Source organism: Tenrec ecaudatus, chromosome 16, assembly GCF_050624435.1.
Source record: "Tenrec ecaudatus isolate mTenEca1 chromosome 16, mTenEca1.hap1, whole genome shotgun sequence".
NCBI lineage: Eukaryota > Metazoa > Chordata > Mammalia > Afrosoricida > Tenrecidae > Tenrec > Tenrec ecaudatus.
In genome coordinates, this window is record NC_134545.1 from 78,589,063 (window position 1) to 78,615,331 (window position 26,269).

Genomic DNA, 26,269 nt, shown 5'->3' on the forward strand with positions numbered 1-26,269 from the left:
CATCTAAAAAGGGGCCCTGGTGACCCTAGTGGATTACACATCAAGCTGATAACCACAAGATCAGCTGTTCAAACCAATCAGCCACTCCAGGAAAGAAAGATGAGGTTAATTGCTTCATAAAGATTTACAGCCTCAGAGAAAAATCAGAGAGGGGTGGTGGTGTAAAATACAGTGTGTGTGTGTGTGTGTGTGTGTGTGTGTGTGTGGTCTGAACCATAGAATACAGAGTTGATGGTCTGAAATGTAAACTTCCCACTCAATTCACAATAAGTAAATAAATGATAGACAGACAGATAGATAAAATACATACAGCCTTGGAAACCCAAAAGGTCAGTTCTACTCTGTCTTATAGGGTCACTCTGCTCAGAATAGACTTCGTGCCAGTGGGGTTTGGGTACAAACCCACAAGTTGCCGATTCAGACCCATCCAGAGGTACCAGCAAAGGAGGACCTGGTGATCGGCTTCCATAAACTATTACAGCCAAAAATAATAATAAGGCACCGTTCTATTTTGCAACACATGAACCCACCATGAGTTGAAGCTAATCTGATGACAGCAGGCTTGGTTCTGTTGTGATGTTTTAATGGCCATTCTCCTTTAAAGACCCTGTTGGTGTTGTTAGCTGCTGTGAAAATTGTCCCTGACTCAGGGCCCTCCCGTGCCCAATGAAGCTGGACTGGGGAACACATGGTGCAGGAGTTCATGGGCTACTTTGAGGCAGTAGATTGCCAGGCTGTTCTTCCTACTCTGTTGCCGTCTGAAGACTCTGCTGAAGTTCCAGAAGCCCCCACCGCTGGTCGTGCTGGGGGCTCGCTGGCTGGGACTCAAACCCAGGTATCCGGCCCACATGGAAGGCAAGAACCCTTCCACAGAACCTCCGACGAGCGAAACCCAACCCAACCCACTGCTTGGTTTCGAATCGCTGTCCTTGAGGTTAGCAGCCCACCTCGTAACTCGCTCTGCCGCCAGGGCTCCTCACCAAGCCACCGGTGCCCCCTTAACCAGCCTGGGAAAGGGCTGCTATTTCAGCCGCCCGTCCCCCCACCCCACCCCCCACACACACCCGTCAGTGTTTAAGAAAACTAAGAAGTATTTCAAAGCCACTGAATTAGTAAAGGTCAAGGCTAGCTTTTGAGCCCAGGCAGCCTTCCCCCTCCCCACACCCCCCACTTCAGCCATATTCTGAACCACTCCCAGCCCATGCCTCCCCTCTCCTGCTGGGGGCCAGTAGGAGGTGGCGGGATTGGGATTGATCCGGTTTAATGACACAGTGCGTCAGCTCCAGGGTCCTCCGCCCGCGCCTCTCCTCCCCAGCTGTGAGACTAACCAGCTCCGTCTTCCCAGCCCTCCGCATAGCGGAGCCATGACTCACCGCCCGCCCTCGGCTAAGCATTAACTTTTCCATGTGAGTGGGCACCCCACCCCCTGCCCAGCTCCCTTGTAAGTCTCTGCAAACCCCGTTTGTTCATTGGCTTCTGCCCCAAGTCCAGGCCCCTTCTGACAGGGGTGGGAGTCGGGGTGGGGGGTTCGCAGAGAAGTTCTCCTAAAACTCCTCTCCCCAGCCCTCCTTCCCGCGCCTAACAAAACCTCTCTGGCAGCTCTCGGGTTAGGGTAGGAGAAAGCGCTCGGGAGAGGAACCGGAGCCAGGCAAAGGAACCTGAACTGGGCGGTACTGATCCGATGGCTTTTATTTGTAGGTTAAGACGACAACAACAACAACGCCACAGTTGTAGTCAGGGTGAATCCTGCACCCGGGGACCCCTGGAGAATGGAAGCCCTTCACTGACCTTTCTTCCCAGGGAGGCCTGGGGGGGGTTCATCGGCCAACCTTCCACTTAGCAGTCAATCACTGAAATGCAAGCTCCTTCCATTTATAAGCCAGACCACCTGTGACCATCAAGCCCATTCTGACACCTGGCTGCCCTCTATGGGGTCTCTGCCCATCTCTAGCTGCACCGACAGCCTAGTCTTTATCCCGGGGAGTTGGTGGTGGGCTTCTATTGCAGGCCTCTAGATTAGCAGTCATTCCATGCCCACAATAAATGGGGTGTGCCTGTAATGTGTGCCGTGGGCTTGACACCTTAAGGCGGCAGTTCTCAACCTGTGGGTCGTGACCCTTTTGTGGGCCAAACGACCCTTTCACAGGTGCCTCCCAATTCATCACAGAAGCAAAATGACAGTGGTGAAGTAGCAACGAAAATAATTTTATGGTTGGGGGGGGGGGAGGTCACCACGACATGAGGAACTGCAAGAAAGGGTCGTGGGATTAAGAAAGTTTAAAAACCACTGCCTTAAGGAATCCATTGGCAGGCTTCAAGCTATTCAGAAACTCCAAATCCAATACATTCCAACACACATTTTCTTGCGTTTGTGAGTTTTGGTTTGGTTTGGTTTGGGGTTTCTTTCTGGGAAGAGAGTTTATTGCTCTTGTCTGAGTCTCAAACGAGTTAACCTTGAAAAAGGTTACCAATCTCGGCATTTGACAAGCAGGAAATGGCGCCGCTACTTACCCTCCCCCACGCTCCTCACTGTCCTAACCAGGACTGAAAGGGTCAGGGAAGCGGTCCTGGCCCCAGACCACAGCTGGCCTTCACAGGGAGAAGGTGGGAATGCAAGCATCCCAGCAGATAGGTGGAGCCAGGCGAAGGCAGCCAGTCATTTGCAGAAATGCCACATGGCGTTCGGGCAGGGCTTGGGTCCTTGCAGGATCGTAATGAAGCCAAATCTCTAGTCTCCAAATCCCCCAGACCCTAGACAGGGAACCAAGGCAGGAACAGCAGCTTCCGGGAAGCTATAGAAAACTGCAGGCTTAAAAGGAACCTCAATGCTGATGCCTGGTCTGAGAAACAAAGTGCACAGGAAGGCTGTCTGTGTGGCTATCTCATGCTGACCCACGCACCACTGACCCTCGTTGTCCCCAGTACAAGGATTATTCCCAGGCCAGCAGCTGGGCAGGGTGAAAACGCTCATTGCTCATTCATCAAACACTTATGAAGAGCCTACTGTGTACAAACCTTGAACACCCTTGGCTGCTACTGAAAGATTGCAGGTTCAAGTCCAGCTCAAGGTATCTCAAAAGAAAGACTTGGTGATCTACTTGTGAAAGAAATCAGCCATGGGAAACTCAGTGGCACACATTTCTAATCGGATACACGCCGGGAACCAGGAGTTGGGAATAGACCGTAGCTGTGTTGGGTTTGTCTGTCTATGTGACTGTAACTAGGGAAACAGAAGGTGCTAGGATTGGGCCCTAGTCTTAAACTCACTGTAGTTGATGGGGTGTTGAACCCAGGAACCAAACCGCTACTTAGACACATTTCCAGCAAATAGCAAAAATTTATCCCATGTTCTTAGAGTCCCCCCTGTACAAAAGGACCTCACAGTCCATCCATGGACTCCCAGGAGTTCTTCCACGGCTTCCCCATTCTTCCATCCCACAAATATCTTTGAAGTGCTGTTTTCCAGGCCTGCACTGGACACTGACGAAAACACAGAGATCCCAAAGACATGGTTCCTGCCCTCGGGAGGTGGGAGGCGTAGGATGTGACACACCAGCACCAGCTACCAGCTGCCGCTGACTCAACCCCAAATCCTGAGGACCCCCAAGTGGGACACAGAAGCGTGCCCAATGACGCTGCCAGTAGCTGATTTTGGGGGAGGGAGATCACCGGGGCTTCTTGCAGGAACCTCTAACTTTTTGGTAAACAGCCGAGTGCATTAACCGTTTGCACCCCCTCCAGGAGATTCCAGGCCAGGGCCAGAGGTGACTGACACAGCCATCCGAGGGGTGCCGATCAAGGGTGCTGTGAATTCAGAGAAAAGAGAGGTGGCTCTAGGTGTGAGCTTCAGGGGAGGCCGTACAGAGGAAGCAGAAGCTGAGCTGGAGCTGGAAGGACAAGAAATGACAGGAAACCACAGAGCTGGGAAGAAAAAGTCACTCTGGATAGAGGCAAGAGGGCGGGTCCATCAGCCAAAGAGGAAGGAGAGTACAGGCCGGGGTGGAGACGCTGAGCTCCCACTGGCTGCAGCCAAGGGACATGGAGGGAGTCCAGACAACCCGGCTGCATGAGAAGGTTGCACCGGGATGCCTGCAAGGCCAGGCTTCCTTTGATCAGTACAAACCTCCTCTCAGGGGAGGAGGGCGTAAAGAACAGGGCTTAATCACTGTTAGAAGCGATAATCTGACAAGAAAAACAAAGTAACAAAGGGCCCAACAAGTCTTTCGATACACATTGCTATTTGAGAAGAACAAAGGGAGTGGTGGAGGCTGAGTGGTTCTCCTCTACTGTGAGCTACGGAGCAGAGGGACCATCCAAGTGGGACTTGCTGCCACTTGTGTTATGCTCCTGATGTGGCTGGCACTCACTGCCTCTACTGGGAGGCCTCACTCTGGAGCAGGCATGTGCTGAGCCCTGCTTTCACTTAACCTGCTGAGCAAGCCTATACGGCAGACACTGCTATGATCCCCAATTTGCCCACAATGCTTAGGTAACCTGGCCAAGAGCACTGAGCTAGGAAGAGGTCCTCTAATCCATGTGTAGTCTGACTCCAGAGCCCACACATTTACCTGCTGCGCCTTCCTAGCTCCTCCGCTAATAAGGAGCGTTTAAGCACTGGTTCCTAGTCTCCTGGAGACCCTCAGGCTAACAGCCCTTCCAAGAAGGTGGCTCTGATTTGCATCAAAATGTGTACTCATTACAACATATTAAAAGCCTATTCCCACACATAAACACACCAGCAAAAAAAATAGGTAAATTATTTTCTTTTTTTGGTAAATTATTTTCTTATCAGCAGACACAGAGTCACATGTTTATATTGTTCAGCCTTTCAACTCCACATCTTACAAAAAGAAAAAAAATCAAAGTTGCTGGCACTATCCATCAGATGAAAAGACTGGAAGCTCCCCCTTCTCCACATCACCCACTTCCCCAGGATCCCATCCCCAATTTTATTGAGATGACTGTTGCTTCCAATGGGAAGGAAGGAATTCTTTGCCACCCAGAACACAACCGTTGACTCATAGGCAGTGCACACCCTGGGGCAGGACTCGAGCATTCTTTGGGACATTTCCTGTTTTTTTGATTAGCTGGACTTGCTTCTCTTTTGGTTCTGTGAAGGTCAGTCACCATTGCAACAATCAGCCCCGTGCCAACCTCGGAACAAGATTTCCATGAGAACAGGACACGTGTTCCTGGCCAAGCCGCCGCCGCGCCCGCCCTCTTGCACGGAACCATTTCCTTAGCAATTCACCTACGAGCCAGTGTGGCAAAGGCATCGAGCGATACGGGGACTCCTAACACTGAAGTGCTCCTTCTGAGCAGGTGGACATGGTCCCCATGGAAGTAATGATACCTGACATGGTAATATGTTTGAAACGCTTCCAAATAGACATCCTCTCGCCGAGCCTAGTAGTTCTGCTGGAAAAGGACAGGTGTTGGTCCAGATGTCTATGTAGTCACTGTCTAGACAGTTACGGTCTCCACTACTCTGAGCTGAAAACATAGGCTCCACCCCTGGGTCCAGCATCCCTCCTTCATCGGGAAACTGATGAATTGAGGCTCGGTGATCACAAAGCTGGCCCTCAGCTCCAGAGCTACATGAGTATTATGAAGTCCCCTTCAAGTCCCGAATGGTTAGATGGTGTGTCTTACTGAGATGACCCAACAGACGGGGTTGGGCCCTGTTTGCAAGGCCTCCTTCTGAAACTCAGTTCCTCTGGCAGGTAGTACAGCAGATCAACAGGATCCCAAGGTTCCGTTTCACATCTCTCTCGTTTCCCAGAGGCACGCCTTCATCATCTCCGAGTCCAAAGTCCAGGGTCATGGCTCCGCTTTATCCTAAGCAACAAGCATTCACACACACACACACACGCACACACGCACATTCACTCTCTATTTAAACTCCATGGACTCCCTGAAGCCCACCCATGCACGACCATAAGGAGCATTTATTTATTTATTTATTTATTTATTTAGTGATCTGGTAAAATCTTAGTGTTCAAACTATGCAGTTGGTTGGACCTGCTCGTGCATCTTCGCCGGCTGCTGGGGCATCTCCACCCTTGATGCTCCTGGTGTCAATGCATAACTAGCATTTATTAAGTGTTCGGAACTTAAGGAACCACTTCACAGCAACCCTTGTTGTTAGGTGCCATCGAGTCACTTCCAACTCGGAGCGACGCTGTGTACGAGAAAATGAAACACTGCCCGGCCCCGCGCCATCATTTCCGTTGGCTCGGCCCCATGCCAGCCTCTCCGTTGGTCTTGTGTCTGAGCCCACTGCAAGAGCCCTGAGTTCTAGGCGAATCCTACGACTGCCACTTCCCTTTCCAGATGAGGAAACCAAGAAGTTGAGCGGCAAAGAAACTGATCAAAGGTCACACAGCTAGCCCGGGTTGGAGCTGGGGCGCAAACCGTGGCCCATGAAGATGTGCAGCAGTGTCCGATGCCCGAGAATGAAGGAGGCAGTGAGGTCTCCAGCGTCGGACCCGGGCTTCATTCATACTGTTCTCATCTCCGGGCTCCGACAGAAGCGGGATCCAGACGCTCCCATAAGCGTGATAACGAGGGCCGCTGCTGAGTTGCAGTGGATTTGCTTTCATGAATGGCTAAACAAGAGACTGAACCAAAGAGAGTGCTCCCGCAGGCCCAGCCACGTTAGCACCACAGAAACAGCCGTTGTTACATGATTTGCTATTACTACACTAGGGCAGCGCCCCATGCCAGCCCCAGAGAGTTCCCCGGGCCACCAGGGCCAGGAGGGCAGGGCTGCAGCCAGCAGAGGAAGTGGCTCGTGAAGACCGCAGGGTGTACCAGTTCTCCCACTTGGCCCCCACTTGGCTCTGTTTCTGTCCTCTGAGACCTGCCTGGGGCAGCTGGCCTATGGGAAGTGACTGCTTCTCCTTGGCAGACAGCCTGGCAGCCTCTCCAGCATCTGGGCATTTTCCATTACAACCAAGGGGCAGAGAGGGCTCTGGAAAGGGCAGGAGCCGGCTGTGCCTCCACTCTTGGAAGACACGTGGCCCACCCAAGTCTACCTCGCTGAAGGAAAGTCTCTGACTTTCACTTTCCAGCCCTGGCTGCCCCTTGGCTCCAGGCTGATGCTCACAATGGGTGCCAGGGAAAGGCGTTTCGGCCAAGTGGCAACAGCGACACAAAGCGAGTCTGTTTTGTCCCGTTTCGAAGCAGTCACCGGTTCTACTATACAGAAGACCGCCTCGCTCAGAAGGCAGGCTGGGTCACTGTTCCCTTTTCCCCACCCAGTGCCCCACTGGCCTCCGGAGATGCCCTGGCAGGAATACAAGCTCTCGAGTCAAAACCAAATCCTCCACGGGAACCGCAATGCTGTTTCAGTGACTAGATAGACTCACCCAGAAGCTAGTGCTGCTTGCTGACCCCAAGGTTCTGAGAAGGGCCCAGCTCCCGCCCAGGGCAGGGAGCCAGGGGGGCCAGGCAGCTGGACGGGCTCTCTGGGTGGAAACCAAACCGCAGGACTCTGGTTTCTTTGTCTGTGTTCTGTGTGGGTATTTACTCTGTGCTGGGCACTTGAACTACATGCATGTCTAATCCTTACAAAAGCTAAAGCCAAGCCATTGAGCCAACTCCCACTGCTGACAAGCCCACAGGTATCAGAGTAGAACAGCACTGCGCGGAGTTGCCGATTGTTGGGAAATCTTCCGGGGGTCGCACGGGGTCTCCATGAGACTGGATGGACAGGATGGTAACTGGCCCTTCATGACCAGAAAGAATCATGGCTGCACGATGCTGTGAAGGAACGCCCCCCCCTTGTCCACACCACCCTTGAGTAGGAAACAAAGTGGGAACTGAACGCAGTCTGACATCGGAGCCTCTCTGCTCTCTGCCTCGGGCTGGCGGGTTTGAAACCAGCTCCAGGACACAGAAAGTGACTAGCATTTCAAAAGGCCCTCTCCAGGCCTGTGGGAAAGTAACACAGAGGGAAATACACCAGCACTATATTCCCTAACGCCTGACAGGGAATCTGCAAAGCTAAGTGAGAGATAAAGTCCAAGCACATTATGCTGCTTTAAATGTCATTCCCACAGATTCTCCCCTAACAGCTACGCTGCCTTACCATGAGCAAGTGGTTGATTCTGTCTCCCTGTAGCAGCAGACCTTCTTTGATTATCTCCTCCCCCTGAGGACCCATCCCCCTCATTGCCTTCCCCCAATGCAGGTATTGGGTTTCCTCACCTGTGAGCCCAGGGACTTTACTATGATGACCACCCACCTTGGGACATATGTAATTCCTGAACATGCATGCCTAATGACTACCTATAAAAACCCCAAACAATAAAGACGCTCTCCTCCTCTGGTCCCTGGTCCCGTCCCTCCTTCCCAGCTCCCTCTCCCTTGTGCTTCTCTCAAGTCTCCTGCATCCCCACGTGGACCACCAAGAAGGGCTGAGGTGAGCAGGCTAGCATGAAATGTTTTTGAGTCCTGTAATCTACTCTCTCTCTCCTATCTCTCTTATTCACTATGATTTTACTGTCATCTTTATATATTATAGCTGTACAATTGCACCTACCAGACCCACGATAGTGTGAGGGGCTGGTTTCCCCACAAAGGCCTGTGGTCATTGTTGTTGTTACGGATGTTGTTATTGATGTCGTTGTCATTGTGGTGGTGGTGGATGTTGATGTTAGGTGGCATCAAGTGTGTTCCAACTCAAAGCAACCACACTCATGCAACAGAATGAGACCCTGTGCAGCCCTGCGCCCCCTCACAATTGTGGTTCGCTTTGAGCCCGTTGTTGCAGTCAGGTGTCAACCAGCTCGTTGCGGGTGTCCTGTAGAGGGGGGTGGAAAAGCCCCTCGCCAGTTGCTGGGAGTATACCCGAGGTGAAGGACCCGAGGTGAAGGGTGATCCACCTAAAGGGTTTGGCAGGGAGAGGTGGCATCTGGTTATCAAGATGGTGATCCAGTGCTTCGTGTTTGCTTTCAAATGTCTTTTATGGGACAATGGTCATTTCTCACGATACTCTCTGTTGGCCACAGGGAGAGTGGAGGAACTGGATCCTTGTCATACTTGTCTCATGGCAGTGATCGGTGATTCTGGCTCTAACCCCATCCACAGGCCTGTCCGGTGGGTCCTGGGTGCATTCTTGGGGTCTTTTTAAATGGTATTTTTACCAGCCACTTCAGTTCCTTGTCCTCAACCTTCCTTCCATGCTTCCAATGACTTTGGTCTCTGGGCCCTTTGGGAATGGGGCTGCTTGCTTAGTGCACGTGGGAAGGGGAGCAGAGAATTCCATGTGTTTGTCAGTGGTGCCGGGAGAGCACAGAGGTAAAGCAAAAAGAGCTGGCAATCAGGAAGAAACCCAGCGACAGGCAGGAAACAGCAGGGAAGCACGTGAACTAAGAGTCTGGAAACTGTCCTTTCCTGCCTAGATAGGAGACCCCTTGACCTCTCTGAGTCTCAATATCCTCGTCTGTAAAATGGGTATAATAACATCCCCATAAACTTCATCGGCTAACAGGTTCTGACAAAGGGTGTTTTACAGCAGCCTTCGTGCCATGTCACAGGTGGGAAGCTATCAGGATGTGACTGGACCACGGTGGCAGCCAGTGCATGAGCTCTAGCCCTGCCTGTGACCCCTGTGATGTCCAGTCCGAAGACACCAATGCTCTCAGACCTTGGGCAGTTCTCCCGTAGTTGAATGCACCCATGGAAGTGAAGTGGGTAGGAGACAGAGCCTCGAGGATCCGAATCCAGAGTCCAGGTGCAGGGCCACAGAGTGGGCCATCGCAGGTGTAGCCAAGACCGAGCACTCCATTCTGCACCAGATGCTAGAGCCTGAGTGGCAGGCAGCTGTGACCCAGCTCTCCCTGGTACCTGTTCTACAACCTTAAACAAGATATTTAGCCCATCATCCCCCAGACTTGGTTTGTTCAACTGCCATGGAGTCAGTGTTGAGTCGTAGGGACCCGATAGGACAGGGTAGAACTGCCCCCGTGGGTTTCCAAGACTGGAACTCTTTACTTGAGAAGCAGCTTCATTTTTCCCTTGAGGAGCTGCTCGGGGTTTCTAACTGCAGTCCATGTACAACCCACTACTTCACCAGGACTCCAACTGTAAAATAGGGAGCTTCATTTTTTTGGGGGGGGTGGGTGACAATTAAATGAATACACATATGAGAAGCACTTACCACGGTGTTAAATAGCAAGCCAGTTCTCATCATCAATAAAATGACACTGTCTCCCCTAAGTCGTTGAGACGGAGGCCTGGTGGGTAGTGGGTTGGCCTTGGGCTGCTGAGTACACTGTTGGAAACCTCCAGTCACTCAGAGGAAGATGCGACTTCCGCCTCCTCTAAAGAGGTGGAGTCTCAGAAACCCACAGAGGTAGTGCTGCTCTGTCCTACAGGGTCACGATGAGTTAAAAAATCTCAACTGAATGGCAGTGGGTTTTGCCTAAGTCATTGGCCTCTAGCCGATTCCCAGGCAGGGACCCTCTCTGGCTTGTCTCCCAACATACACACACGGTGCATCCCCCGCAGGGGCATGTGCCACATTCCTTCCGTAGAGCCCTGTCTGCAAGCAGTGTGAAGCAGCAACAGAGAAGAAAGAGGTCAAGAGACAGTGAATCGAAAGAAGTAAATACTTTTTCAAATGTTTTTAAGAAGAAACAGATGAAAGTGTTTTTAGGTGGCTTTTTTTCTTTTCATTTCATAACAAAGGAAGAAAAAGGCAAAGAACATAAGGCAGTGAAATGCTTCCCACCCTGCCGATCGATGTTCGATGCTGCACACTCGACACATAACAAGTGGAATCTGAGTCCCCGGGAACGGGCGGATGACATAGACGGACTCACTACAAGACAATGTCAGCTCTCAGGAGCTGAGTCATGATGTGTCATAAAGGGCTCCTTCCCGTGGGGCACACTCACTCCCAGGAAGACGGGTTGGTTTGGTTTTGTGTTTTCTTCCTTTCTTTTCTAAAGCTCTTTTGTTCTGGGTACATGTTCTTCCCCTTTCAGACGGGATCCAAGAGACCTCAACCCACTGCACCACTGGGTCCTTTTTTCCACGTGAGGAGGAAGCAGGCTTCCGACTTTAGACACTGTCCCTGTGCCGTCTGCATCCGGGCTGAGCTCAGCAACTCAGTTCTGAGTGACTCTTGACCTGTCTCTGCCTCAGTTTCCTCACAGAGAAAATGATGAGGCTAATCCTCACTTCCTAAGAAGGAACTGAGGAGAAGACAAGAAAGCATGCAGGGAGGGGACGCAGGGGAAGCATTTCTTAGACGGCGTGTGGTTACCGGTTAGGGGACAGGGAAGCTGCTATTGCTATTCAAGGGTCTCCAACCAGTCCACCATTTCCAGAAGAATGAACACTTAGTGTGTTTTCTACATGCTGTAGATTTACGGATGCTATTCCTCACAACATCCCTGTCCTCGACATTGACCGATGAGCCAACTGAGGTATGGAGCTGCTGAATGGCTTGTCCATGCTCACACAATCAGCGAGTGGAAGCCTGGGCTGGGAACTGCTGGGTCGGTTCTGCCGCTCTCTGGCCGTCCGATCCCACAGTCTGTAACCACATGTACTGTGGCTTGTAAGCTGAGTTACGATTGAACTGAAGTAGAAGCTCAATTCTGCAGTCACATGTGACTAGCGGCTAGCTTATTGAACGGGACAGATCTTGACCGCTGCCATCACTGTAGAATATTCTACTGGGCAACGCCCAATGTAAATGAAGCAAGAACAAAACAATCCTAGAACGGTCTGGTTTATTTTCATAAAACAGACTAGTTGTTTGAACAAAAATATGAACCCAACCCAGACCTCTATTTCAGGTTGGCAGCTTCATCTTCTAAAAAACAAAGTTAAAAGTTTTACATCAACGAACCTCACTGGATCCACACGCTTTTTATCCCCCTTAGTCCTAACACCGTTCAAGGGCATTTCTAGTCATCACGTTCAAAGAGAGCTACATTTTATGGAGTGGGCTAGGAATCAACCTTTGTTCTCGACCTCCTAGGGCCCCGAAACCCAAGCCACTTCCAGCAAGTTGATTGTGACGCAGATGGACCCTACAGGGCAGAGTAGACTTGCCCCAGACAGTTCCCAAGGCAGTCAATCTTTACGAATGCAGAAGGCACATCCTTCTCCTATGGAGTGGCTTGTAGGTTCTCATCCAGGCTTCATGTGAGCAGCTGGGCGCTTAAGCCACCAGGGCTCCTTCACTCCGATCTCTTCTTCGAGTTTGACAACTTTCAACTGTAGGTCTTATTATCCCGACATCACAACGTGGGAAACTGCAATTTGGAGAGATAGCTCGCCAGGAAGGAATACAACCCAAATGCCCCTGTGGTAGTAGTAGTTACATAATCTCTGGTCAGTTTGAGGATTAAGAGTGAAGGGGTGGAACTTAGCCTATCAATCAGGTGGCAGCTTGATGACCTCATTGGGAGGCCCTAAGGAGAGAAATAACTCACTTGAGGTGGGACACATGCTGACGCCCTGGGAGGCATGGCAGCTGACAAGACACAGTGGACTAAGCCAAAGCCTCAGAGCTGGAGAAGCCACGTGGAGACCCCTGCCAGCGCTGAGATGCTTACAACACCACTGGATCCATAAGACTTCCTACCCACTGGCCCTTGATTTTCCTGCATACAGCATAAATGCATGTATTACATGAATCTGAAGAGGAATTTACAGATTGGTTTCAGACATGTGGGCTAATATCGGACTTATAGACTTGAGCTGGGCTAGGCTTGGATGTTTTCTCCATAGTCAATTGTTCTTGTATATAAAGCTTTTTGTTATACACCTATGCATGTATATGGATTTGTTTCTTTAGTCTACCCAGACTAACACACCCTTATGGGAAAATTAGAGGTAGCGTCTACCTTGGACTTTCTGCTTCCTTTGAGAAGTAGCCAATGAACTCCAGCAAACTGTGCAAACCCTGAAGTCCTGGATCCTGGGGATCACTTTTGTAGTTTGTGGGTATGGAGTTCAGGTCCCTCTGGCCTAGATAGCCCTGACCTCCATGATTGAAGAGAGCAAGCAACCAAAAGCACACATTCACTAATTCCTTACTGACTATCCACTGGAAGCCAGACACAAGCTGGGTGTTGGGGATGCAGATAAGGTTCCTGACCTCATGTAGATGAGGAAGAGGCTGATAGAGGAGGCAGACAGAAACCAAATAAGCCAGCAAATACATCACCGCACATTCTGAAAGGTACCCTGAGGAAGGACTCACTCATGGCCCTGGAGTTGATGCCGACTCATAGCGATCCTATTGGACAGGATAGAACTGGCCTCGTGAGTTTCTGAGATTGTAACCAGGAGTAGAAAGCCCCAAGCTGAAGAAGTACTGGAGGCACTTACTCGTCTATGCCAGGACATTTGGAGGACAGCTACTTGGCCAACTGACTAGAACAGATTCATATTTGTACCCATTCCAAAGAAAGGTGACCCAGCAGAATGCTCAAATGAAAGAACAATAGCATTGCTATCCCATACAAGTGAAATTTTGCTGAAGATCATGCCACAACAGGTGCAGCAGGACATTGGCAGGGGGCTATCAGAGATTCGGGTGAGATTCGGAAGAGGACATAGAACAAGGGATATGGATGCTGATGCTCAATGGATCTTGGCTCAAAACAGAGCATAGAAGAAAGATGTCTACTGGTGCTTTGTTGACTGTGCCAAGGCATTCCACTGTGTGGATTATAATAAACTATGGATAGCCTTCAGAGGAAAGGGAATTCCAGAGCACTTCATTATACTCATGTGGAAGTTAGACGTGCCCCAAGAAGTAGTTGTGCTAACAGAACATGGGAGTACTGTGTGGTTTCAAACCAGGAAAGGTGTGCAGTTGAGTTGCATCTTCTTGCCATAGTTATTCAATCTGTATGCTGAGCAACTCATCAGAGAAGTTGGCTTACATGAGGAAGAATGTGGCATCAAGATGAGAGGAAGGTTTATTAACAACCTTCAATATGCAGATGATACAACCTTGCTTGCTGAAAGCAAGGAGGACTCGATGCGCTTCCTGATGAAGACCAAGGACTGCAGCCATCAGCCTGGATTACAACTCAATGTCAAGACGACCAATATCCTCACAATCGGACCAATCGGTAACATCGTGATAAGTGGAGAAAAGGTTGAAATTGTCAAGAATTTTGTCTTGCTTGGAGCCACAACCGATGCTCATGGAAGCAGAAGTCAAGAGATCAGAGATGAGTTGCATTAGGTAACTCTGCTGCACGAGATCTCTTCAGAGGATTGAAGAGCGAGCATGTTACTTTGAGGACTGAGGTGTTCGTGACCCATGCCATGGTCTTTTCAATGGCCTCAACTGCAGGTGAAAGATGGATACAGTATAAAGAAGACTGCAGAAGGATCAATTATCTGAATTGTGGGGCTGAAGAATATTGAAAGTACCATGGACTGCTCAAAGGACAAACAGATCTGCCTTGGAAGATGTACGGCCAGAGTGCCCCTTAAAGGCAAGGATGGCAAAACTTTGTCTTACATACATTGGACATGCTGTCAGGAGAGACCAGTCCCTGGAAGACATCATGCTTGCCAAACAAAGAGGATGGCCCGCAAGGAGGCAGATTGACCTGGTAGCTACAAGGATGGGCTCGAGCACAGGAACATTGGTGAGGATGGCATCGGACTGGGCAGTGTCTCGTTCTGTTGGGCACAAAGTTGCTGTAGGTTGGAACTGACTTGATGGCACCTAACAACAACAGCAACAGAAAGCCTTTTCTTTCTCCCTCGGAGTGACTGGTGTTTTCGAACTGAGACCTTGCAGATAGCAACTTGTAACTACGATGCCACCAGGGCTCCTCTGAGGGAGGACAGGGTGTTAGAATTACAAGAGGGATGTGATCTAGGGCTATGCTCATTACCAGATCCCCTGCAGGGAGGAGTAGGGTGATGATCAGTCCCAGCCCTGTACTGGAGAGGCCAACTAGAATATCTAGTGCTGAATGGGGGCCAGCAGATATCCCCCACAGCCCTTCAGCTTGACCAGGGCTGCCAGCACAACCCTAGCCATCCATGGCCAGGGCGACACTGACCTCGATGCCCTCGGGTTCTTCTGGGCCCCTTGCCAGGCAGAATTCTTACCATCAGGGCTGTGAGAGCACACCTCAGCAGTGGTCCCTCTGAGCTCGTAAGGCAAGTGTGAACTGCAACTCAAGTCAACCGGAGTGGTCACGAAGCTGTTACTCGCCTCGTCTTGAACCACTGATGGCTCTCACAGGGACGGGTGAGCGGACTCTGTCTCCAGGATGCTTCTGTGCGGCTACAGCTGATGGGCATCCGTTTGTACAGGACAACTACACTGGGTCACCCTTAGAAATGCCCTTATGGTTCTGGATGCTCCCCACAAAAGGAGGAGAAAGCGAGTCGTTGCCGTAAAACGATTATGTGCCGGGCACTATGCTAAATGGGTCAGTTAAGTTACTACTAGTGATCCTTACCGGCGATCTGGTGGGGGAGTGGTTACATGTTGGTCTGCGATCTGCATGGTCGACAGTTCAAAACCAGTAGCAGCTCTGAGGGAGAAAGACGGGGCTTTCTACTCCCCAAACAGTTATAGTCTCGGAAGCCCACCGAAGGTTGCTATGAGTCAGCATTGACTCGATGGCAGTGAGTTTATGGATCCGTGAAGTATCGCTGGGAGGACATAGCATGCTCCCCGTTTTATAGATGAGGAGTCCAAAGCCCAGAAATAGAGCTGCCCAGAGGTATTTAGCAGCCAGCAATAGAGCCAGAAATAATGCTTAAGCTTCCTGACGGAAGCTCACCCTTTCCACTCATTGTGGGAAAAGAGGGAGCTGTTGGCAGGGAGCGAGGTTTCAGCTGGAAGGAACAGTCTACTCCCTAGGTTGGAAGGAGCTGGGGGGGGGGGGGAGGAAGGGGCAGGGGGCCTAGGTGTTCATGCTGCCTTGAGTAGGAGAGCATCTCAGATACCCGCCCTGCCTGAAATGGCCTCTCACAACTTCTGCTGGGACTCTGTCCTGGACTCCCACAGCCCTTGGCCAGGGCTGAATGGACCAGGGAGGAACACCTGGCCCAAACTGAGCTGACTGGAGTCCGAGGTAGAGTCAGGACTAAGTCAGCTCAGTGGTGACCCGAAGCTTCATGCAAGTAGGACCTGACCAAGGCGCAGGTTTGAGAGACTGCTTCACGGTAGGCAGGAGAGAGAACCAGGAAGGGAGGTGCAGGAAGAGGCAGGGGCATGAGGCTGCACAGGAGACAGGGAAGATGAGAAAACACAGGGAGAGGGGAGGGAAAAGAGGGGAAGATGCCTCTCTACCTGGCAAATTTGGGGTATGTTCCTATGATGTTAAGAGCCCAGCTGCCAACTGAAAGGCTGCCAGTCCAAAGCCGCCCACTGCTCTGTGGGAGAAAGAGCAGACAACTTGTTCCCATGGAGATCACAGCCCCAACACTCGATGGGGCAGGTCTATGCCATCACATGAGATCCTTGAGAATGGAAATCAACCCAACAGCACCTGACAACATCATCAACAACCATGGTCAGGATTTTTGTTCTCGGTCATTTCGCTGTGGGTTTAAGAGAGAAAAGAAAACCTCCACATGTTACTTGAGCACGTTTGAGTGGCGATCTGTCCCTTGCACTGAAGCCATCGCTGACTCGGACACCTCGCCCTTCCAGGTAGGACAGCTGGGAGAGAAGGCTTGACAAAAATGATACCGCAGGGTAGTGTGGGTGAAGAAATGCTCCCCACTTGCTCCCTGAGATGAGAGAAAACAGCTTTCACTGAACTTTTGATTTCTATGCCTTGCTTCTTTCCATCCCCCTACGGCCCTGTATGTCTCTTCTCTTGGGTGCCCAGTGTCTCTGAATACATCCCGACAAAGACACCCCACCCAGCCCTGCGATCACCCCACAGCAAACATTCTGGGTAGAAAGTAGTTGATGTTTCATCTCATGGTAGAGCGTGAGAAACAATACTCAAATTTGCCTGGGTTTTGCATAAATTCAATCAGGCTGCTTCTTTAATAACTTTCATGTTAGTCCCTTCATTCCATGCCAGCCCTGGAACATTCTTGCCACAACATGCAAACCCTCCAGCCGCTCCCCCTGCCGAGCACGGATCTGCCCTTCACCTGGCTGCCTGGTGGCTCCTCGCTGGTGGTGAGTAAAGTGCTCCCTGGTCACTGCGATCAGGCTCTGTCTGCCTCAAGGCTCCGGGGTCTCTCTGTGCCGTTCCTAAGCCTCGACTTTTCACTCTCGCTTTTTTCTGCCCAATTTCTTCTCATTCTTTAAAAATCAAGTCAAAGGAAGTTTTTTGCTTCTACATGAAGTTTGTCACACCAGCTCCTGCTCTTTCCATGATCGTCTCTTGCATCTTGATTCTGGTTTATGCCGCATTCTGCCTTGCTGCTAGCTAGCTAGTCTCCTGGGCTTTGCAGACCAAATATGGGAGGCGTATGTTGGTGCCCTGGTTCCTGGCATACTGCCTGGTACCTTGCAGTGCTCCATAAAATAACTCTTAAAAGTGAAGGGACATTCTGGCATTCACATGGGCATTTTGTATATTCATTTAATCCTCAAATAACCCTGCAAGGTAGGAGGTGTTATGGAAGACATTCAGGTGAAGTGATTGTCTCATTTGTTCATGGGTTCCTAGGAAGTAAAAAACAAGTTTCCATCAAGTCAATGCCAACTCCTGACAGCCCCACGTGTGTCCAAGCAGAAGTGTGTGCCTGCTTGTCGTCAATCACAAGCCTTTCTTACACACCACCTCTGCATGGACTAGAACCTCCAACCTCTCAGCTAGCCACTGAGCACATTCACTGTGTCACCCAGGGACTCCCACATAGCAAGTAGAGCTTCACAATATTGTCAGATCTTCCTACCTAAAACCCAATTAGACGTTAGCTGGTAAGTCTTAAGATGCTTACCACTTATCCACCATCTCATCATTCCACCTATCACATGAGCTACAACAGTTGGAAAATCTGCTCAGCTAGTTTACACATTAATGATGTTCACCTAGTAGCAACAAACTCTGGGAGTAAGTGCCACGGTGTCTGTGATGGCTTTATGTCAACTTCTCTGGACCATGATTCTCAGTGGTTTGGCAGTTACAAGGGGGCTTCAAAGGGTTCATGGAACAATGTGATTACTTTTTCATTCCATTTCCCCTGAACTTTTTAAAGCTCCCAGATATGCAATGACGTCATGGGGCAGCTGTGGAATGATGTAGTCATCTTCCGTGTTGTGACCTGATGTGCTCATCCTTCATTTTTGCACAGTGCCAAGTTTTCAAACAATCACCTGATCTTTGTAACTTAACCACGTCGATAAATTGAGGAGTAGGCACAGAAAGGGGCTCCTGTAAAAGTTTAGGGGGAAATTCCATTACCTTTTAATTTCATTTTCCCACGGACTTTTCGAAGCCCCTTGTATTTTTCAGACACCCTGTTCACAATGGTTAGTGTCATGTGTCAACTTGGCCACACTATGATTCTCAAAGGTTTGGCAGACATTGCACTGCTTGCTATTCTGCATGAAGGCAATGAGATCATCCTCCATTCCATGATCTAATATGAACAATCAGTTGAAAAGTCTATTGGGGGAAATTTCAGCAATTTGAAAGCCAATCCATTTTCTTGTTGGCGCATCCTATATCCAACTACTCGATAGAAAATGACGCAGCAGGTAGATGAACATTGGTATATCGTGGCATTCTGGCATTTTATGCATGAGAAAACACTCTTTCACATTTGCATTCTGCAACATGATAAGTAGCAGCTTCACATTTGCCTTGCCAGAATCAGGAATGCAAAAAAGTGTGAAGATCTGATTTACCTCTGGATAGCAGATCCTAGGAATTGTTTATGCTGCACATTCAGGAACATGTGAAGTTGCCCTTTGCCAAGTCTCACCCACAAAGCACCTGAGAGAGTAAGACTACTTCTACCTAAAAGAGAGAGATTGGCCGATGTCCCCTGGTTCCTTCTAGGACCAAGAGTGAATGCCTTTTTTGCACCAAGGTGTCACAAATCTCCTGACACCTCATTATCTCCAGAGTCAGCATTTCAATCACGCTATTCACCCTCAGTGAGGGACTGCCAGGTGTTGTGAAATATTCAGGCTTATAAGTCCTGTGCCTTCTTGTTTAAATCCCAGTGGGGATGAAGAAACTCACCCAACAGAAAGGACACCCAAAGCAGACAACCCCAGCAGCCTGAGCTGGGACGTGAAGAGCCAGGTGGTGCGGAGAAAGGAGGAACTCGGCCTATAAAAAGCTATTGTGGCTTTGTCAATGCCTGCCAGCCTGCAGACTGTGCCTCTGGGCAGTGTTCCTTAGAGTTCCCCTTGTTTCAACAGGGCTGGGCCACTTTCCTTAGGTGGTGAGTGTCCAACCCTGTTCTCCAGGAAGTGAAGCGAATGACTCAGTAGATTAAACACTTCTGCCTTCCTGAGTGTTTTGTAAATACACCACCCCACTGTGGTGCTAGGAGAGCAGGTAGCCTGGCTTGGTGATGAGTTTGAGCCCATTGGAATCTTTTTTTTTTTTAAACATTTTATTAGGGGCTCATACAACTCTTATCACAATCCATACATATACATACATCAATTGTATAAAGCACATCTGCACATTCCCTGCCCCAATCATTCTCAAAGCATTTGCTCTCCACTTAAGCCCTTTGCATCAGGTCCTCTTTTTTTTTTCCCTTCCCTCATGTGCCCTTGGTAATTTATACATTGTTATTTTGTCATGTCACCCAAAGACCCCGAGTGGCACTGAGGGTTGTTTGTTTGTTTTGACTGCTAACTACAAGGTTGGTAGTTCAAACCCACCAGCCACGCAGAGTGAGAAAGATGAGGCTGACAATAAAAATTGTCAAAAAAAAAACCCTAGAAAGAATCACCATGAGTTGGCATCAACTCAGTGGCAATGAACTGTTGGGGGGGCGGGGGGGTTCAGAAAAGCTGCACTCAGTTGCTCACCAAAAGGCGGGTGGCTGGAACCCAGTCTGCTATGCAGATGAAGAAAGGCCTGGTACTCTGCTGCCACAAGGAGGACGGCTAGGAAAGTCCTATGAAGTTCAGTTCAACTCTTGTCCACAAGGATCAGAGCAAACTCAAAGGCCACAGGCTTAATATGGCCCCCACCCCCACCTGAGGGATCTAACCCGGGTTACTCACCAGGTACCTGCACAAACAGCAGGGAGTGAGACCCACTAGAATTTTCTCTCAACTTACTGCTCACCTTTCTTAATGGGACAGCACCGTTTTCTCCCTACATGTGGCAGTTCTTGATGTTAATGTCTCTGTTTAAATAAAAATAGATTGTAAAATGTCCAGTGGTAATATCAGGTTTTGCTAAAAGGAACCAGGCAAGTGTCTATTGCATGAATCACAACCCCCAGGGACTTCTGGAGAGTGGCTTGTCTCTGACAACCCCCTACAGCCTCCTTTATCAGCAGAAGACAGCACTCTAAGAGAGGCCAAATGGCCTGCTTGAGACTAAAAGCCAAGCCATGAAATAACTGGAGGAAGGTTCGAGGGTACCTAGGATTGCCCCCCAAAGACATGCTCAGGTCCGAGAGCAGACAGCTGGGGCAACAGTGAGTCATGGAGGGCAATCGTTTGGTGGCCATTTGGGCAGCGGCAGCGGCCATTCTGAATCCAGGAACAGATGTGCACGTGGTAGGAGGGTGAGAGAGAAACCTGGCTCGTGGAAGGGGCGCTATCACAGGGACAGGGGAGAAACTGCCGTCCTGGGATTCCTAGGAACTGGATGTTCCAAACGTGATAGCGGTGAAACAATATAAAAATACACGTGACATTTCCTCTCCATCATCCTTTCCTGAGATTTGATACAGAGGCAAGGAATGAGTCAGAGAGAAAATGTAAGTTCAAGGCAAAGTCTTGCAAAACCACCTATAGAAAACTATACACACACACACACGAATCCATCCTTCAGAAATACACACATTCACCATCCTTCACAGCACTGTTGTCAACAGAGAGAGGCTGGATCAACTTCCATGCCTATAGCAAACATTCTGGAAGGATTCAAATCAAAGTATTACCAGTGCTTGCCCATAGGTAAGATGAGTGGTGAGAGAGGCAAAGCAGGTGTGTGTGTGTGTGTGTGTGTGTGTGTGTGTGTGCGCTGTGAGAATGTTTGCTTGCTAGTTGTGTAGTCCTTTCTGGATTGTCAGTTTGTTTTTTTACATGTATTACTTCCATAATTTTTTAAAAAGTAATTAATATTTTTCAAAATTTTAAAATGAAACTTCCATTCAAGGGCAGCACCAAGCCTTTGGGTTTGGAGAGGCCAAAGAGGCACATCTAGTTCACTGTCAGAATGAGCGAGTGTCACAGGCCGGTCATCCATGAGGAATCCCGAAAGAATGACCAACTCTAACTCAGGCATTACAGGGACCCAGCGAACCTAGAATCCCCAACCCACCACTGTCAAGTCCATTCTGACCCTTAGTGACCTATCGGGAAGAGTAGAACTGCTGCCTAGGGTTTCTCAATCTCTACGGAGCAGAAAACCTCACCTTTCTCCTGCAGAGTGGCTGGTAGATTCGAACTGTCCTCCACCTGTGGTTAACAGCCTGATGGCTAACCCTCTACTACACCAATGCTCGTGATGTACCCCCAAACTCAAAATTCACTACCATTGAGTCAATTCCAAATCATAGCAGCCCTGTAGGACAGGATAGAACTGCCCCCGATGGGTTTCCAAGACTGTAACTCTTTACGGGAGTAGAAAGACCCACCCCTCTCCCTCAGTGTGGCTGGTGGTTACATGGCTTTCAAAACCAACCCCTGCATTGCTAGATATCAGTGACAGTCATTCCAAAACACTCCATGGCTCATACGAGACCCTGAGTGGTTCAGCCTGAGAATTGTGACCGCAAAGGCCCACATTTAGTTGTCTCACTGCGGCTGTGCCAGCATCACCATGAACACGCTCTTCACCTGGCAATTCTTCTCACCACCTTGCAGTCTCAGCAGACCGTCGGGTTGCCCTGACCCTGCTGTCTGATGTACACGTGTCAGTAAGCACAGGGCACTGCCTTGATCTCACGCCCGGGCTCTTTCTATCTTACTCCCCACACTATCCACGCCACTTCAGACGGGAGAGGCCCTACATGGCTCCAGCTTGCTCTGATTGACAGTCAAACCAGATGCCAAGGAGGCAACTCGGATTCAGAAGAGCATGTGTCCGGTAGGGTCTTCATTGGCTGATTTTCCACAAAACCCCAAAGCTTTCTTCTCAGCCGCCTCTGGGCGGACTTGGATCAGTTAACCATTTGCATCTCCCAGGGCCTCCTAACGGGCATCGTCATAGTATAGGTGTCCCTAGTCCTGCCAGGCTAGCACCAGTACTAGAAATCAATGGGACAGATTAACCCACTGCGATAGATTGAACTGGAGAAAGAAAGAAAGAAAAAGCCTTTGGGTGGTGTATTTCTTCCTGCGACCTAAGGCAATGTTTTCCAAGTCTTCTAGAGAACAGATCATCCAAATTATAGAACCTCAAGACCAAAGGGGACCCTCAGGGAGATCAGTTTTCAACGTTTCACTGCTGAGACATCTGAGGGGGTTAAAGCTAGGATAATTCTCAAGGATCCAGTTCTTTCTATGGTGAGTTCAGTGCGTTTTCTTCTGTCATGTTGCTTGTTAGATGGATGCACAAATGAATGACTCTACCACTCAATTAGTAATCTCAAAAATCCGATCGCATATACAGACTCTTTTTCTCATGGACCTAAAGTTTTCTCCTTCTGGTTTAGTGCTCACGTTCATTTGAGTCTTTCACAGTTTGGGCCCAAAGCATACACATCTAGACAAGTCTGATCGCAATATGTAGAATTTGCTTCAGTGATAACACCAATGGGTTGAATCCAATATTTTTAAATATCTTTTCCCAGGTCAATGATGAATGATAGAAACTTTCCATGCTAGGTTAAAAAATAAAAGATTGGGAAAAAGTCAAAAACCTAACACTTATAAAGGAATACCAGCCTAACACGAAAACTTTTAACACTAACTCATCCAATTCTCAAACCACAGCGTTCTTGAAGAATCCAACTTTTGCCTTCCGAGTCTGATTTAAAAACACAAAACCAAAAAAACTAGGCAACTATTTGGAGGTTGTGGACCTCATTTCCTTCATTTCCTTGCTTTTTCTTCTTGGAAGAGGTTTGAGAAGTGAAACAAGGAGACAAGCAGGCAAGAGATAAGAGAAGGGAGTAGACTGCCCAGAAATGGAGAGGCAGAACTCAGAGCGGTTTCAGAGGAACAGAGGCTGCTTGGGTGTGGTCCACACCCTGGGGTCCATCTCCCTGCCAACCCCTCCCTCTGTCACATTTCCAAACAAAAAGGGATCCTGCGGTCATAGCAATGACCACGAACAAAGAGAAAAGGAGAAAGCCCCCAAAAGTAGTTCATCTACACTACTGGAGCCAAAGTAAAATACCTTTCAGTGGCTGGAAGCAAGCCATCTCTCACACCAATCACTGGGTGCTTAATGAAACGTGATAGGGGGAAATCACCTTTTTGTAATTAAGAAGAGCCACTTGAAGAGGATCTAGTTTAAACCCTCCACATTCATTTTACAGATTGGAAACTGAACTCGAGGGAAATTAGGCCACCAGTCCAAGGACATTCTGTGAGACAGAACTAAATCCTGTCATCGGCCCTTTTCCTCATGAGCCATGTAACAGCTACAACATTTACAACCAGTACCTCAATTCCCTATGGATACAGAGCAATTACAAAGAGGCATGAAACAAATGAATCTGCAGTGATAATGTGGCCACCCCGTCGGGTGCCTGCCAGCCAGGGACAGTAGAAAGCACTGTTTGTTGGGGCAAAACCTGGACATGGAATTCCTCTTTCCTTCCTCCTCTCAACTAACTTACCACAAGCAGAAAAGGCCCAAATGCACGGAAAACCGCCTCAACTTTAACGTTGAACTAACACCGCCCTTTTTTAGAAATACCTTTAGGTTATTTGGTTTGGGTTTTTATTTATTTTATTTTTTTGGTGGGAGTAGGGAGGACGTTAACAGATAACACCACCACCCCACCACCCCCAAAGATTTCAGAAATCACGTTATTTCAACTTTAAAAAAAAAAAAGGTCAGGCCATTCAAAGAGTTTCAACACCTGGAGGAAATACAATGCTCTCCTCCGAAATCTGAAATCGGTCCTCTGCCCTCACCTGTACAGGTAACAGACTCGAACCAGAGACTGCTTCAGCAGCAGCAGCCTGCTGGCAGACGTTTAAGGACTTGCTGTCACCTCCCCCAAGCAAAAGTAAAACGTTTCCTTACCCTTAAAAATAACAGAAACAATGGGATCCGGTTTCCCAAATTTCGTTTTGGGGACATTAGTGGCCGATTCTACAATCACCCGGAGCATGGCTGTTCATCCGCAGGCAGCACGGTGCAAACTCCGGAGACTGGGGCGCCGAGCTGCGCCGCGAGCGGAGAGGCGTCCGGGAGTGGGGCGGGAGGAGGGGAGCCACGGGGTGGGCGGCTCGCGACAGACTGTTTACCGAGGGCCGGGTGTAAACCGATCGCCCAGCTCCCGCGGGCTGAGCTGCCTACGCCACCGGCACGGCTCCGGCATGCGGGAAATGTGGAAGTGAAATGGAGAGGGGGAGGGCAAAAAGGGAAAATAAATAAATAATTCTATGCAGCCAATTGCCACTCGCGGGATTGGGGAAGTCTTGACCTAGGTGTGCAGGTGAGGAGACGAAGGACGCTGCTGCCACGATGCTGGCGATCGGATTGTTTTCTGACTCCTCCGCCCTCGTTCTTTTCGGTGGATCTTGGAGTTTTAAAACTTGACTTAGTCCCCTTTTTTGTTTTCAATTCCCCAATGTTTTACTTTTGCCATGACTTCTTGGGCACACCCACTCCCCTCGGCGACCGCTCCAACCCTGCCGGCTTGCAAAAGATGCAAACATACATAACATCAGTACTAGGGCGTCCCCTACTGTGCGGCCAAGAAATAGCAAGTCTACACTACCACCCCTCAAAAAAACTAAGTCCACTATCGCCGACCCAGAGCACCCCTCCAGGACAGGTGAGAACCGCTCCCGCGAGTTTCCGAGACCGAAACTGAACGCGAGTAGAAAGCCCGGTCTTTCTCCCGCGGGCAAACTGCTAGTTTCAAAGGACTTATCTTGCGAATCGCAGCAGCGCAATGCTTAACCACTGCGCCACCAGGGCTCCTTGGTCTACGCTGCGGGAGGCAGCCAACGCACCAGCCGCTGGACGGGAGAGTTGAGCGTGTCTGGTGCTGTAAAGATGCATAGCTTCAGAACTCTAGAGAGTCGCTATGAATCCGAAGCGACTCAAAGGCGTTGGCCTTCTGTGTTGTTACGGTTTGTTGTTTGTTTGTTTGTTTGTTTGTTAATCCAGGGTTACTAGTCCAACTATGGGTTGACAGAATTGGTGCACTGGGGGGCTATCCTATGCTTAACAAGAGGAATCGCCAGAGGATTTCTTCCCCAAATCCTTCAGATGTGAGAGCTGGCACCTAACTGGCACCTGGTTCAAATGCTCTTTGATTTACAGCATGTATGTGAAAGGGGTTGGGGGTTCGGCAAGATTTCCCAATGAAATTCTCACAGGAAAGCCTTTGAAGGACAAGACAAGCAGGTACTTTGTCTTGATGGGGAGGAAAAATACCTCTTGTAGCAAAGTTCCTGGCCTTTTTCTCACCAGTGCAAGTTCTGTTTTCCTAAAACGTCACTGTGATTGTGTCTTGTGTCCCCCACAAAAAGTCTCTCAAAATTACCCTTTTGAGTCCCCGAAAACAGTCAACAGACCTTTCTGAGCTGCACTTGAATTTAATTGGCCCAGCAAGTATCTCTGGTAATCACTGTTTTTAATGGGTATATATATATATTTTTGCAGACCCCCTAACGAGTCTAAGACTAGTGCATTCCTGAGAGAACGTGTCTGCAGCCATCCACTGATGACAGAGACAGGTGGCCATGTATGAAATGGAATCCCTAAAAACCCCACTTTTTTATTTAGCCCTACTTCATGTTAGGATCTCTTTATCACAATACAAATATTTTTAAAAGTCTGTTGGATTACATAATTTACTAATAAATAGCAGTGCTGGGATTCAAATCTAGGCTAACGTTTTGTTGTGACACCCGACTGGAATTTATCGCTTACAGTATGGTTTGCATCATTGACGCTCCCTAGAAACCAGGGCCCATCCTGGCTGCTGCTGGGGCCCTTTAGTAGCATCTGCT

General features: G+C 49.3%; 1 protein-coding gene across 2 annotated transcripts in view; it reads right to left on the reverse strand.

Annotated features, from left to right (window-relative positions):
• MYOF (myoferlin) overlaps positions 1–24,818 on the reverse strand; it is a 167,572-nt gene extending 142,754 nt beyond the window's left edge. Inside the window, exon 1 of one of the 2 annotated variants that reach the window (XM_075534852.1) lies at positions 24,327–24,818. In XM_075534852.1, coding sequence (XP_075390967.1) covers positions 24,327–24,414 — 88 coding nt within the window. In that variant the 5' untranslated portion in view covers positions 24,415–24,818. The remainder of the gene's footprint in view (positions 1–24,326) is intronic. The other variant, XM_075534853.1, reaches the window with a different exon arrangement.
• Positions 24,819–26,269: the final 1,451 nt, after the last annotated feature.